We start from the raw sequence: 14,915 nt of genomic DNA on the forward strand, positions 1-14,915 counted from the left end.
TTCCCCCGCGATATCGCGGGGTTCATAACCTAGTAAATTTAATAATATTAACTTAAATAATTTTTTTAAGTACTAATTTATCTATGAACTAAAAAATCCAAAAACTCAAAACCAAAAAAAACTACACCAAAATCCAGATCAGACACGTTATCATTTTCAGGGGGCATTTTAGTAAAAACAATAGGTATAGTATTATTAACCAGAGAAATAGTCGTCGCTGACTAACTAGAGCCGTCGGTGGTTGGTTTCGCGATTTCGAGCTCCATCTCTTCCTGTCTCACCTAAATCTTCGGCGATCAACTTTTACTGCTCCGGTTAATCAATCTCTCTGGTAAACTCTTCCTTCCATTTATATCTTCCAGATTCATAAAATTTCTTTATTTTGAGAAACATAGGTTGATTATTCATTTCCTGGCTCAATTATCAAATAACTGTTTTAACATGAAAATTGAATCTCTTAGATCAATTTTAGTGTTGGTTCACTAAATCAAATATCCAATTATATGTTCATAAACTCATGACTCAGACTATAACAATTAGGCATGGGCATTCGGCATAACCCGTTTAAACCGAACCGAACAAACCGACGATTTCGGTTTTCGGTTTCAAACCGATTTACTGTTGTAAACCGATCGGCAGAATTTTAAATTGACTTCGGTTTTCGGATTTTTCGGTTCGGTTCATCAATTCCGATCGGTTTATTCGGTTATGGGAGACACCTTATAAAAATAGAAAACCCTAGATCTATACATCATCTTCTTTTTGTTTTCTAATCTCTCCTCCTCACGAGCCTTTTCTTTTCTCCTCTTCTCCAATCTCTTTTTTATCTTTGACCTTCTAATTCTTCTTCATTCTTCTCCTTCTTCTCCTTGTCTTCGTTCTTCTTCTCCACCTATTTGTTTCGTAAGTGTCTTCTATCAATCCTTCTTCTTCTCCTTGTCTTCGTTCTTCTTCTCCGCCTTTTTGTTTTCGTAGGTGTTTTCTATCAAGCCGCCGCGACATCACAGATCCATCTTCTCTGTTTTCGATCTTTTTCTTCTTCACCTCACCGTTTTTTTCTTCAATTCACTCTTTCAAAAGTGTTAAGACTCAATCATTGTGTGTGTTTTCAGGTGGCCATGGACAAAGAAGTTATTACAAAGATTGAAAGTGATGACACTTCATCAGTGGAGATCAAAGTGTTGCTATTCGCCAGAGCTCGAGAGCTCGCAGGCGTGCCTGATCTAACATTGAAGATGCCATCAGGTAGTACAACACAGAAATGTATGGATGAGTTGGTGCTTAAGTTTCCAAGCTTGGAAGAGGTACGTTGCTGTGTCGTTCTTGCTTTGAATGAGGAATATACAACCGACTCCGCCATTGTTCAACACAGAGATGAGTTAGCCATCATACCTCCAATAAGCGGCGGCTAATTCATCGGCACTGCTTAAATCCAACTCGGGTTTGTATTTTCATTGGCGATAATCCAAAATGTAACAGTTTAAGGTACTTTGGCGATAATCCAAAATGTAACAGTTTAAGGTACTTTTGTCACAAACAACACAGATATATCTGTCTTTTATAAGGGAAAAAAGGTTACATCAGTTTCTTGCTGTGTTTCTCTTCCCGTGGATCGATAATCATTCTAACAGAGAAAAGCAAGTGTTTATCACTGGTTCAGTAGCGACGTGGTCTTGAATGGTTGATACTATCTAGTGCCGAACCCAGAACCCTTCTACTATACTCCAAACTAGCTCCATTTGATACTCCTGGTGGAGGTGGCTCTGCAAAAATGCACAAAAACAAAAATAATTACAGATCAAAGTACATTAACTCTTATACTCCGAAAAACGAGTTCGAACGAAGTAAAGGTTCTTCATATCGTAATCTGTGTTGAATTCGGTAAAGAAGCAGCTAAAATTCTCTAAACTTCAGCAGCCAAACTAATGATAGCCATTAGATTAAGCAAACAAACCAAAGTACATTAAGTCTTTATACTCTTATACATAGAAAGACAAATAGAATGAGCAGAAGAAGGTTCTTGATTCCGTAAAGAAACAGCTAAATTCTAATAACTCAGAAGTCAAACTAATCATAAATTGAGACAACCATCAAGATTTTGGCTTACTTATGTCAATGCTCTAAACGAAAGCTTCTCGATCTTTTTCGTTGTTCGATATATCAAGAGAAACAAGTAAAAGAGAAACCTTGTGTGTAATCCAGAGGCAATGGTGAAGGTGGAGAAATCAATTGCGACGAAAACCTCTCCGAGTGATGATGATTATAACCTCTATCCGAATGCTCGAAAGCCAAAGACTGCGGTCTCGTCCTCTGACCGGAATTCGCCTGTAACTTATCCTGTCCAGATATCTAAATTCCACCAAACAAAAATCAAGAACCACAACAAAATCAAGAACCACAATAATCAAAGACAGAGAGAACAAGACTCACAGCGAACTTCAGATTCCGATTATAAAGCGAAACAAGACCGGAGAAAAGCTTAACGGCGTAATCAGCGATTTCTTCAGTCTCATACTCAGCAAAGGCAAAGCCTTTAGGTTTATCAGTTTCTTTATCACGAGGAATGTGTAGATCGATTACTCTACCAGCTTGAATCATGATATCATACAAAACCCTATCGCTTACTCTCTCGTCTACGTTTCCTGATTTTTCAAAATCATCATTTTCGAATTGGTTTCGAGAAGTTTTAACACGAGATCAATGGAGATGTGGGAAGAGAAACTTACCTATGTAGACGGTGCAATTGGAATTCGTAGACATTGAAGTTAATTTGTTGATCGGAACAATGGAAACCCTAAAGCTGAGAAGAAGATGAATTGAGAAATCAAAAGCTGAGTTTTGTGAATATTGAGGAGAAGAAGAAGAAGATGAAGAAGCTTCGAGAGGGTCGAATTGTAATTTACAAAATTTGAGAAAATGACTAAAATAACCTCAAAAGTATTCAAATAATAACTAACTAGGATTTAACCCGCGATCAAACTAAACGAACATAAATATTTTTCGTAATCATTTTTCTGTGTTGACAACACAAAGCCAAAACGACGGGTTGCCGGATTTTTCAGCCCCCAACTCGTCTCTTTAGCTTTGTGTTTTAGCTTTTGTAATGACTTTGTGCTTTAGCTTTTGTAATGACAAAATGACTTTGTGCTTTAGCTTTAGATTTGTGCTTTGTGTTCCTTTTGTAATGCTATGATAATGATGCAAGAATCCCCCTATTAAACTTGAGGAACCATTGTTGTTAACATCTAAATAGAGACATAATGATCCGAGAATAACATCCAAAAGATCAACATCCAAAAGATCAACATCCATAACATACAAAAAGATACTAGGTGTTCTGATCTTACATATTCTAAACACAAGAATAGTTGGGGGCTGAAAAATCCGGCAACCCGTCGTTTTGGCTTTGTTTTGAGAAAAAGAGACGAGTCAAAACGACGTCGTTTTAACTCTCGGGTCATGGGTACTTATGCGGGTAATCCTAATCGCGGTATAGTAAACGCGGATTTGTGGTTAAACCCGGTTTAATGGCCGGTTCAATTGGAGGCGTATTAATCAAGATGAATCTGAAAGTTGAGGATGTTTTATTAAGGAAATTGTTAGTTGTTGGTGATTTTTTAAGAGCGAAAAGTATAGGGGGATTCTTTGAGTTTGCAAATAGTTGGGGGCTGAAAAATCCGGCAACCCTACTTATGCGGGTAATCCTAATCGCGGTATAGTAAACGCGGATTTGTGGTTAAACCCGGTTTAATGGCCGGTTTAATTGGAGGCGTATTAATCAAGATGAATCTGAAAGTTGAGGATGTTTTATTAAGGAAATTGTTAGTTGTTGGTGATTTTTTAAGAGCGAAAAAGTATAGGGGGATTCCTTGAGTTTGCAAATAGTTGGGGGCTGAAAAATCCGGCAACCCACTAAAAAAACTCAAAGTTGTTAAATGAGAAAATGACTAAAATAACCTTTAAAATATTCAAATAATAACTAATTAGGAATTAACCTGATCAAATTAACAAACATGAATAGGTTTGGTAATCATTTTTCTGTGTTGACAACAGAGCTCTATTTTACTAAATTATACGCAAGAATTTTTTTCAGAGAGCTAATCGAAAACTATTAAGTTTACATGAGTAAAAATGAAATACATAATTTATTAAGATTTTGAAATAAATTGTTGTCAAATGGGAAAATGACTAAAATAACCTCAAAAGTATTCAAATAATAACTAACTAAGATTTAACCCGCCATCAAATTAAACAAACATGAATATTTTTGGTAATCATTTTTCTTTGTTGACAACAAAGCTTTATTTCACTAAATTATACGTAATAATTTTCTTTTTTAAGAGAGCCAATCGAAAACTATTAAACTTACATGAGAAAAAATAAAATACATAGATTGATGTAATCATAACGAACCATAACACTCAAACAAAGATACAAAAATAATTTATACAAAAGTAATTGTAGAGATAATGAGTTTCATCACGAAGATAAGCTACTCGAGTGACATAATTAAACATAAAATTGAAGTTTTGGGGCTTATATTGTTTTTTCAGATATTTTAATCCGGTTAGGTACGAAATTGATGAAATTGTTAGACATTAACAACATAAAAGATATATACAACTTGAATTTAAATATAATGGGTATAGAATACATTGTCAAAAACTTTCACATGTGTTATTATAACCAAAAACTCAAATTGGATGGGGTTGTGTTTAGAAATTAAACTTTGTGTGAGATTAAAACCAGCCAACCCTTAAAATTCTATAAGATTCACTATAGAATCATAAGAATTTCACTTTATATTTTGAATACTAAAAACTTCATGAAATTCCTGGTAGGTTAGTTGAGGTCATGAAGAGCGATTGATATATAATTTGAATTCTCAATAGCTTTATAATGAGTTATAGAACACTACATATTGATGAATGATTAGGTGAAAAATGAAACTAAGATTCAATATGAAATGATAAAATTCATTAGAATTTTTTTTTTTTATCGTCAAACAATACCTCAAATGAACTCCAAAAATTTATTAAAATACACAAACTACGTGTTGAATATGAATTCATATATGAAATCAATATGTCTAAAATGGCGAGTCAAACAAACTTCGCTAATTAATTGTAAAGTCAACAAAAACTTTATGATTTAAATGTCTTCATCGTAGTCCAAGATTAAATCATCCCAAATTTGAAAGTTCATGAATTTTTGACATTTTTCCCTTTTTATATCTTACTTTTTTTTTTTTTTTTTTACTTGCAAGAAACTTGTTTTTCTTGATAAATATACTTAACACTCACTAAAAATAGATTTTTATTTTATTAGAAAAATACAGAAAAAAAAAACAAAAAATGGAAAGGAAATATATACCAGGGAAAGTCAATGAGATAGAAAAAGATTAGTGTGTGTTGTACGAATTGATGATTTTTAGAAACTTGAAGTTGAATGTGTCAATATAAACAAGAAAAAATGGTTGTGGTTGGAAAAATTGATGATAATTAATATCTTTTAATTAATATGTGGTTGAAATTGTTTTTTTTTTAATTGCATCGAGAATATGTGGTTAGTAAAAATGCTATTTTTAGTCAAATTAATAATCAATTATAAATGAGATTTTTACTCATTTTTAATTTTAGTTTTATTTCAAGAACGTTTTATTATGATTACACATATAATTATTTCATCGTGTCCCACTCAGGGATTAACAAATTACTCAAAATACCTAGTTCTATTCAAATCATAGCTAGATATAGTAATTACCACCTAATAAATTTTATAAGTTCTGTAAATAAATGCAAGTGCATATATGCAATCATATATTTAAAATCGTCATTGCGAATATTTCGATTTGGTATATTATTTATCATAATTTCAAAATTTTGGCGATGATAATGATAACGGGTTATATTGCGTTTTACATTCGATTTTGTGGGTTTGTCATGCATTATCTTTGGAAGAGCTCGTAGTGAATGCCCAATGCATCCGCTGAACTTGGGCGAGAGATGTGACTCCAAAAAAATGGAGTCATCCATAAATGGTAAATTAAGTGATTTTTTTTTTCTTTGTAACTTGTGAGTATTAGAGCACCCCCAACGGTGGTATGTTATTGTTAAAAAATTAAAAGAATGAAAAAGTAGAACTGAGCAAAGAAAATAGAAGAAACGTATCTAGTTTTAGATACTTCAGAGCCTCTTTAAGAAACCTTTCCCTTCTTCTGTCTTCTTCTTATTGGTCAATTTTCTTTTATCATTAAAATATTAAATACTTTAACTTTAAGAAACTCAAATGAGTCTCTAACTGATGAGGATGCTCTTAGCGTTCTTGTGCCAAGTGTTCCTCTGTGATTTGATTCCTTCTTTAAACATCGATCTTTACTATTTTCCCACGGGAAAAATGTCGAAAAATGCGCGAACTTTCAAATTTGGGACGAAAAAAGCATGAACTTTCAAATGCGCGAACTTTCAAATTTGGGACGAAGTTTAGTTTGACTTTTTGATAAAATGGTCAAGTTTCGTTGACTTAGCCATTTTGGGCATGCTGTTAAATTTCTGTTAACGGAACGATCCCAGGGTTAACTTTCTGTTAGCAGAATAATCCACATATTTAAATAGTTATATATAAACTGATTACAAGAGATTACGGTTATGTTGGTGTGGCTAGGTGGTAACGCATGAGGTTTAGTACTCACAGAACGTGGGTTCAATGCCAATCATAAGCAGGTTTTTTCTTTTAACGTTCTCCCTAACCCTAGCCGCCTCCTTGTGAGGAAATCAAATGCATCGAGACGGCCTTCGAATCAAGACCAGCGATTTCGATTAAGGAGATCGGGAAATCGGATCTCGTAATAGTGAAGGGTCAGCAACGGGAGAGTAAGGATGTAGATTTGCAACTGATTCGGAAATTGGCGTCATTGGACTCTTGGGAAAGGAAAGGGAAGAAGAGGGCGACGGGGAGAGAAAAGGGAAGAAGACGGCGACAGGATTGAGGTTACGGATTCGAGTTGAGATTCGAAATAGCCTCCGACGTACTTTGAAAAGTCCAGTTTTGATGTTGATGACGTAAAAAAAATTAAAAATGGAAAAACAAAAAAAATTGAAAAATCTCTCGTGAAAGGTGGCTCGGAACCGGGTTCACTGAAAAAGCAGCACAAACAATACCACTAGGCCATTCAAATATTCTCAAAAGATTTATAAACAGGTTCTATATATCTATTTGAAAACGTAGGACGGAAAGTTAACCCGTGATCGTTCTGTTAACGAAAATTTGACGGCATGCTCGAAATGGCCAAGTCAACGAAACTTGACCATTTAATTAAAAAGTCAAACCAAACTTTACGATTTAAATAACATTTCGAAAGTTCATGTTTTTTTCGTCCCAAATTTGAAAGTTCGCGCATTTTTCCCATTTTCCCACCTATGTAAAGTGTCTTTAGCAAACAAAAACATTGTTTTGGTCCTCTTTGATTGATGAAGTATTATACAAACTTGGCAGACTCCCTGGCCCGCACCTCTACAAACTACAAAACTAAATTCAGATTTAGTTAAGATTCTTCAAGATTTACTCAGAGAATTTAATTTTAAACTTGAGAACCCCGTGACAAAAAAAAAAACTTGAGAACCAAAATTTCATAGTAAAAACAATCCTAGCTTAGTGGAAGTTACTGAGAGAGATTGATACCATTAGATTTAAATTCTCAATGTTTTCTAATGAGTTATAGAGCACTACATGTAGTACTCTGAATCAAAATGCCTCACCGATGAATATTTAAGATCGGTTTGAAGAAGGAAACAATAGAGAAATCGAGATTTTAGATAATATAATTTCTGTGTTTTGTTCTATGTTGCATGGAAACTCTCTCCGAGGTCCGTTTCCCGTTTCCAAAACGTTTCAGAAACGGAAACTCTTCGGAAACACGAAAAAGATTACGGAAACGCGTTTCCTAAAAATCTATGTTTGGAAACACGATGGAAACGCGACAAATCTTTTTTATTGACTTTGGAAACTTAATAAATAAAATTTAGAAATATTAAGATTTATAATACATATATCTAGTTTTGGAAGACTTTGAGTTTTGAGATCTTTCTCTAAATAAACCAGATTTGGAGGCCGCTCTATATGATCTTTGATGAAACTAATGAAAATGAGAATGAAAATGTTGGTCTAAATAAATTATTTGAACTTGAATCTTTTAATTTTTATCTCTTAGAATTTTAATTAACCTATTTAATATTTGATGTTTTGGACTTGTATTGTTTAAACCATTTTTTTAATAAAATTTTTTGGCTAGATTATAACAAAAGAATACAACATATCTTGGGTAGATAAAACAATAATAATAAAATATCTATGCTTTTGTCATTTGTTGTTAATATATATTCCACTTTATATTACAATATTGGGTTTGGATTTTTTTTTCCCTATGAAAGATCATGTACATACATTTTTTCTAGAAACGGGTGAGTAAATTATATTATGCAAACGAGCATCAACATGATCTATATAGAACTTTTACCATTTCCTACTCAGATTCTATCTTCAACTATGGAAACCATTCACATTAGTTTTCGAGATTGAAGTGACTTAAAGGTATCAAATTTGTGAAAGCCTCGAATATGCTCTGTTCCATTACTTCACATGCCAAACAGAGCTAACAACATACTTATACGACTTTAAATCTCTTTTCTTCACGTCTCTACCTGCAAATACACATCATTATATTGAACCTATCTTTCTCAATCCCAATCATATATTCACAGAAAACTACAAGCATAACTGAAACAAACTTGGTCACCGTAAAAAATATGTCGAAAACAGGGTTTAATCGGGTTAGTGTTTAGAGGTTACGGTCCCGAACAAAGACGTTGAAGTTCAGTGAGAGATGGAGAGTCAAGAAAACATGAGGCTATAGAAACAAGTCTAATGGGAACAAATGGAGAATAGGCCTTGTACCACTCATTATTCTCTATCTCTAGTTCTCTACAAAAGAAAAAAAAGAAGAGACAAACTTGAAAAAGGAAATGGGTGATTCTTATTCTTTTAAAGAATCTGATAATGCAAAAAAAAAACTTACTGAAAAGGAAGATTCTCTTTGAGATTAGGACAGAATATTTGTCTTTCCAGAGTTTAACGGTTATTACATGACGTTATAATATGCCCATCTGAGAGATAATACAGAGAACCAGAACCACACCAGAGTTAAACAAAATTTTAAAATTAAATATCAGGAAATAAAAAGAAAAAGGAGGGACCTTTTGTATGAGATTATAAAATGGCAAAGCTAAGTTGATATACAAAACTAGGCCTCTCTCTTCTACCCTGAAGGAGATTCGGTATGTAAAATGCCGAAAATTCGAATTTGTTCCTTTTCTCTATTGTTGTGTTTATAGATGTTTATGTAACTTTTGATCAAAGGAGTTTTCAGTGCAACAATCAGAGAGATGGCAAGAAATGATTGGATCAACAGTTACCTGGAAGCTATTCTTGATGTTGGAACTAGCAACAAAAAGAGGTTTGAGAGCAACTCCAAGATCGTCCAGAAGCTTGGAGATATGAATAGCAAGGATCATCAAGACAAGGTGTTTGGAGATATGAATAGCAAGGATCATCATCAAGAGAAGGTGTTTAGTCCCATCAAATATTTTGTTGAAGAGGTCGTCAACAGTTTCGATGAGTCTGACCTGTATAAAACATGGATTAAGGTTTGTTTCTCAATCTGTATCCTTATATTAAATGGTATAAATACAAAAAGATACGGAGAGAATATTGTTCCACATAATCTCCCATATGTCTGGAAGTGACCGGAGTTAAAATAGTAAGAACCAAAGAATGTGGGAGACATTGTCTAAAACACAAAATGATTTTATTCAAACCAAAACAAATACAGTTCCACATAAATTTAAGTACCTGCGAGTGATGGTAGAGAGATCTTTCACTTCTTGTGGCAGGTGATAGCAACAAGGAATACTCGTGAACGCAGTAACAGGCTTGAGAATATATGCTGGCGTATTTGGCATCTCGCACGCAAGAAAAAACAGGTTTGTGTCCTTAAGTTATCCAACTTTTTCATCTCTGCATCCCCTTAAAAGCCTATGCATCGGAAATACAGAAAAGGCTAGTTCTCGGTCGTTTGAATTGAATCCTTTTCCGTGCTTTGATTTCCTTCCACAGATTGTGTGGGATGATGGGATTAGACTTTCCAAACGGAGAATCGAACGTGAACAAGGCCGCAATGATGCGGAAGAGGATCTTCTTTCTGAGCTTTCTGAAGGAGAAAAGGAGAAGAATGACGGAGAGAAAGAGAAGAATGAAGTTGTTACAACTCTCGAACCACCCCGAGATCACATGCCCCGTATCCGCTCTGAAATGCAAATTTGGTCAGAAGATGATAAATCAAGTCGAAACCTTTATATTGTCCTAATCAGGCAAGTAGAGATTGGTTTATCTGACTTATTTGTTATTGTCAATATGGTCATGGGACTTACCCCGTGCTTCTATTTGGTTCCATCCTTTTCCACTTGCAGTATGCATGGACTCGTGCGTGGAGAAAACATGGAGCTTGGAAGAGACTCTGATACTGGTGGACAGGTATTTAGCCATCTTCTTGTAGACTTCTTAGTAATTGAACAGTTTACGGTGCTTCACGTGTCGCTTCTGGCTTTCTTAATTTTTCATTCTGAAGAGTCTTGTTAATGGACGAATAGGTGAAATATGTTGTTGAGCTTGCTCGTGCCTTGGCCAACACTGAAGGTGTCCACAGGGTCGATCTCTTAACACGGCAGATCAGTTCACCAGAGGTTGACTACAGCTACGGCGAGCCAGTTGAGATGTTATCATGCCCTCCAGAAGGTAGCGACAGCTGTGGCTCCTACATTATCCGCATCCCCTGCGGTTCACGGGACAAGTACTATCACATAAAACTCCTTGGAATTTATGTATTCAAATTCCTGCAGGTACTCACGTTTTTCTATACTCACGTTTTTTTAAATGCAGGTACATACCAAAGGAGTCACTCTGGCCCCATATTCCCGAGTTTGTTGATGGGGCGCTAAATCACATAGTGAGCATAGCAAGATCTCTGGGAGAGCAAGTGAATGGAGGGAAACCAATCTGGCCTTATGTAATTCATGGCCACTATGCTGATGCAGGAGAAGTAGCTGCACATTTGGCAGGAGCGTTAAATGTGCCAATGGTGCTAACTGGTCATTCTTTGGGAAGGAATAAGTTTGAGCAGTTGCTTCAACAAGGGAGAATTACCAGAGAGGATATTGACAGAACATATAAGATCATGAGGAGGATAGAGGCTGAAGAACAGAGCCTTGATGCAGCCGAGATGGTGGTGACAAGCACACGACAAGAGATTGAGGCACAGTGGGGGCTGTATGATGGTTTTGATATCAAGCTGGAGAGGAAGCTCAGGGTTAGACGACGGCGTGGAGTCAGCTGCCTTGGCCGATACATGCCACGAATGGTGGTATAAGTCCTTTTCCGCCTCCGATAGCATCTGACAAATGATAACACGATTAGTATCAAAATAATTATAATCAAGTAGACACTGCAGTAACTAGTGCCAGCTAATTGAAAAAGCAAACTGAAGTGAAAGTAGAATCATTCACCAATCTGACCTGTCTTGGTGGCATCAGGTTATACCGCCAGGCATGGATTTCAGCTACGTCTTGACACAGGATTCGCAAGTGCCTGATGGTGATCTTAAGTCACTAATTGGCCCTGACCGAAACCAGATAAAAAAGCCTGTGCCTCCAATATGGTCTGAGGTACTCTTCTTTCATTATTGTGTTATTACCAACAGAAGTCATATCCAATTTTATGCAAGAAAGGTTACACTCTCGTTTTTCCCTGTCTTTCGATCCATGGAGCAAATACTTACATGAACCTATTACCTGCAGATAATGCGATTTTTCTCAAATCCTCATAAACCAACAATACTTGCGCTGTCTCGTCCTGACCACAAGAAAAATGTCACCACATTGGTCAAAGCTTTTGGTGAATGTCAGCCTCTTCGAGAACTAGCCAACCTGGTAAGTATCTCAGCATTTATTACACATATGTTATCCAGTGAACTCTCATATGTAAATGAAGATTGTGAACGAGCATATTACTAATCCAACTAAATTGCTAATAAAACTGTCCCAGGTACTTATACTAGGTAACAGAGATGACATCGAAGAGATGCCTAATAGCAGCTCAGTTGTTCTCATGAACGTACTAAAGCTGATAGACCAGTACGACTTGTACGGCCAAGTAGCTTATCCCAAGCATCACAAACAATCTGAAGTTCCAGATATTTATCGTTTAGCAGCCAAAACAAAGGTACTTAACACTTAACAGGAAAATCCTATTAAACAATATGACGCACACTGTTTACTACTTCCTTGATTCCAGTAGAACATAAATCATAGATTTTTATAATGCAACATCTACAATTACTAGTTCCCATGTGCGTAGACCTTTGGTAGTTTCTCCTGAGTCTACATGGTACAAAAATATGTTATCGTTAGTAGTTTACCAGAACTCTTAGCCCTCCCTCTTTGCAACATGAACACCATAATTATAAGGTGGTTTTCTCTCTTGAAGGGGGTCTTCATTAATCCAGCTCTTGTGGAGCCGTTTGGTCTCACGCTCATTGAGGTAACTAGCAACTATGTCAGTGTACTTGTCTACTTATTATACACAACCAGATCTTCATGCCACACTATTTCTTGTGTGTATGACAGGCAGCTGCTTATGGTCTGCCCATTGTTGCCACCAGAAATGGAGGGCCTGTTGATATCGTGAAGGTAAACAAAGCTAATTGTATAAAGACATAGTCACACCTCACTGATCCCAGTAAGCTTATTAACAGTGCATATGTTTTGTTGCAGGCACTAAATAATGGTCTCCTAGTCGACCCCCATGATCAACAAGCTATTTCTGATGCCCTTCTAAAGCTAGTTGCTAACAAACATCTCTGGGCTGAGTGTAGAAAAAACGGACTCAAGAACATCCACCGTTTTTCATGGCCAGAGCACTGCCGTAACTATCTATCCCATGTCGAACACTGCAGAAACCGTCACCCCACCAGTAGTCTCGACATCATGAAAGTTCCAGAAGAGCTCACAAGTGATTCTCTAATGGATGTCGACGACATATCTTTGAGATTCTCCACAGAAGGAGATTTCACACTCAACGGGGAACTAGATGCAGGTACTAGACAGAGGAAACTAGTTGATGCCATAAGTCAAATGAATTCTATGAAAGGTCGCCCATCTGTTATCTACAGCCCTGGTAGAAGGCAGATGCTCTTTGTGGTTGCTGTTGATTCATATGATGACAAAGGAAACATCAAAGCGAATTTGGACGATATCATCAAGGATGTGATGAAAGCTGCAGATTTGACATCGCGCAAAGGGAAAATAGGTTTTGTGCTGGCATCAGGTTCAAGCTTACAAGAAGTTGTGGAGATCACGCAGAAAAACCTGATTAATTTGGAAGATTTTGATGCAATAGTTTGCAACAGCGGAAGTGAAATCTACTATCCATGGAGAGATATGATGGTTGATGCAGACTATGAAACTCATGTGGAATACAAATGGCCTGGTGAAAGTATAAGGTCTGTTATTCTGCGACTTGCATGTACGGAACCTGCAACTGAGGATGACATCACAGAGTATGCTAGTGCATGCAGTACAAGATGCTATGCAATTTCTGTGAAACAAGGAGTCAAGGTAGCTCTTTCAAAGAATATCTTTTTCATCAAGAGGAAAGCTTAAATCATAAATATATGTGTGAAACTAGAATTGATGTATATATGTGTGAATGGCAGACTCGAAGAGTTGATGACCTTAGGCAGAGGCTTCGGATGCGAGGTTTAAGGTGCAACATTGTCTATACGCATGCAGCAACAAGGCTAAATGTTATACCACTATGTGCATCAAGAATACAAGCACTCAGGTTAGAAACTGTCAAGAAAAAATAGTTTCTTTAATCATATACGCTATGTGTAAGATATCTACAGTGAAAATGACACGACTTGATGGCTTTATGTAGGTATCTTTCTATAAGGTGGGGAATTGACATGTCGAAGACTGTTTTCTTTTTGGGAGAAAAGGGAGACACAGACTATGAGGACTTACTGGGTGGCCTCCATAAAACCATCATTCTAAAAAATGTAGTGGGATCTGACAGCGAGAAGCTTCTGCGTAGTGAAGAAAATTTCAAAAGAGAAGACGCAGTTCCACAAGAGAGCCCTAACATTTCCTATGTCAAAGAGAATGGCGGACATCAGGAAATTCTGTCCACTTTAGAGGCCTATGGGATCAAGTAATAATTTTCTATTTCAGCTTATTATCTCAGATCATATACTTCAGTGGTTGGTAAACAGTGAAAATAACAAGACTACATACTTTCATATATTGTATACCGCAATAAAAAAGAGTTGAATATTAACTTTTCTTAGTACAGAACTACAGATCCAATAAAACAAGTATGCACAGCTTCTTCTTAGTTTTTAGACATTCAAACTTTAGAAAGATTGATACCTGAAGGATCATGGTACTCTATCTAGCGTGCTAACGCCCATCCTTCGGTCTACCATAGACCAACAATTTGTTCCTCATGGACCTCATCACATCCATATTTTGCAGTGTAAAAGATTTCCTGCCACAAGTGGAAGTTGTTGTGACAACAAAATTAAAAACCAAATGAGCCTGAAATCCAACTTTACAATCAATTGTTCGCAATATGTGGATTCTTAAACTAAAATATGCTCAATCAGCACAAGATTCTACCAAATCACAAGGAGACGTCTCAACAATAACAAAACTGAATCCAGAAACTATGACACAAAATTAACCCTGATCTAGGTCTTTCAACAAAGTCGGGACTGCAATTATCTGTATCAGTCCCTACAGAAATCA

The 14,915-nt window shown here is 36.1% G+C and overlaps 3 protein-coding genes across 8 annotated transcripts; 2 read left to right on the top strand and 1 right to left on the bottom strand.

The window, feature by feature from the left end:
- Window positions 1-227: 227 nt before the first annotated feature.
- On the top strand, window positions 228-1,583 carry LOC9310677 (molybdopterin synthase sulfur carrier subunit). 3 transcript variants are annotated; one of them, XM_021023098.1, is made up of 2 exons: window positions 228-331; window positions 1,113-1,583. In XM_021023098.1, exon 2 carries the CDS (start codon window positions 1,119-1,121, stop codon window positions 1,410-1,412), a length of 294 nt encoding a protein of 97 aa, XP_020878757.1. In that variant the 5' UTR covers window positions 228-331; window positions 1,113-1,118; the 3' UTR covers window positions 1,413-1,583. The 3 variants fall into 3 exon arrangements, 2 of the variants coding, with proteins under 2 accessions (XP_020878757.1, XP_020878756.1); XR_002331413.1 differs by lacking the exon at window positions 228-331 and having other exon boundaries at window positions 797-1,485; window positions 1,522-1,564; XM_021023097.1 differs by lacking the exon at window positions 228-331 and adding an exon at window positions 802-903.
- Window positions 1,472-2,867, bottom strand: LOC9308561 (RNA-binding protein 7). 3 transcript variants are annotated; one of them, XM_021023096.1, is made up of 4 exons: window positions 2,727-2,867; window positions 2,431-2,633; window positions 2,187-2,349; window positions 1,472-1,763 (listed from the first exon to the last, which is right to left on the bottom strand). In XM_021023096.1, exons 1-4 carry the CDS (start codon window positions 2,758-2,760, stop codon window positions 1,657-1,659), a joined length of 507 nt encoding a protein of 168 aa, XP_020878755.1. In that variant the 5' UTR covers window positions 2,761-2,867; the 3' UTR covers window positions 1,472-1,656. The 3 variants fall into 3 exon arrangements, 2 of the variants coding, with proteins under 2 accessions (XP_020878755.1, XP_020878754.1); XM_021023095.1 differs by having other exon boundaries at window positions 2,431-2,642; window positions 2,727-2,862; XR_002331412.1 differs by having other exon boundaries at window positions 1,677-1,763; window positions 2,108-2,349; window positions 2,431-2,642; window positions 2,727-2,866.
- A 6,329-nt stretch (window positions 2,868-9,196) lies between these two features.
- On the top strand, window positions 9,197-14,462 carry LOC9310678 (probable sucrose-phosphate synthase 4). Of its 2 annotated transcripts, none has more exons than XM_021021135.1 (15): window positions 9,197-9,332; window positions 9,415-9,701; window positions 9,948-10,037; window positions 10,171-10,424; window positions 10,524-10,587; window positions 10,704-10,903; window positions 10,993-11,473; window positions 11,643-11,774; window positions 11,907-12,038; window positions 12,154-12,330; window positions 12,595-12,648; window positions 12,735-12,797; window positions 12,882-13,724; window positions 13,823-13,950; window positions 14,047-14,462. In XM_021021135.1, exons 2-15 carry the CDS (start codon window positions 9,441-9,443, stop codon window positions 14,321-14,323), a joined length of 3,156 nt encoding a protein of 1,051 aa, XP_020876794.1. In that variant the 5' UTR covers window positions 9,197-9,332; window positions 9,415-9,440; the 3' UTR covers window positions 14,324-14,462. The 2 variants fall into 2 exon arrangements, with proteins under 2 accessions (XP_020876794.1, XP_020876796.1); XM_021021137.1 differs by having other exon boundaries at window positions 9,214-9,332; window positions 9,425-9,701.
- The last annotated feature ends 453 nt before the right edge of the window (window positions 14,463-14,915 follow it).

The sequence above is a fragment of the Arabidopsis lyrata genome, assembly GCF_000004255.2.
Source record: "Arabidopsis lyrata subsp. lyrata unplaced genomic scaffold ARALYscaffold_6, whole genome shotgun sequence".
In the NCBI taxonomy this organism is placed as follows: domain Eukaryota; kingdom Viridiplantae; phylum Streptophyta; class Magnoliopsida; order Brassicales; family Brassicaceae; genus Arabidopsis; species Arabidopsis lyrata.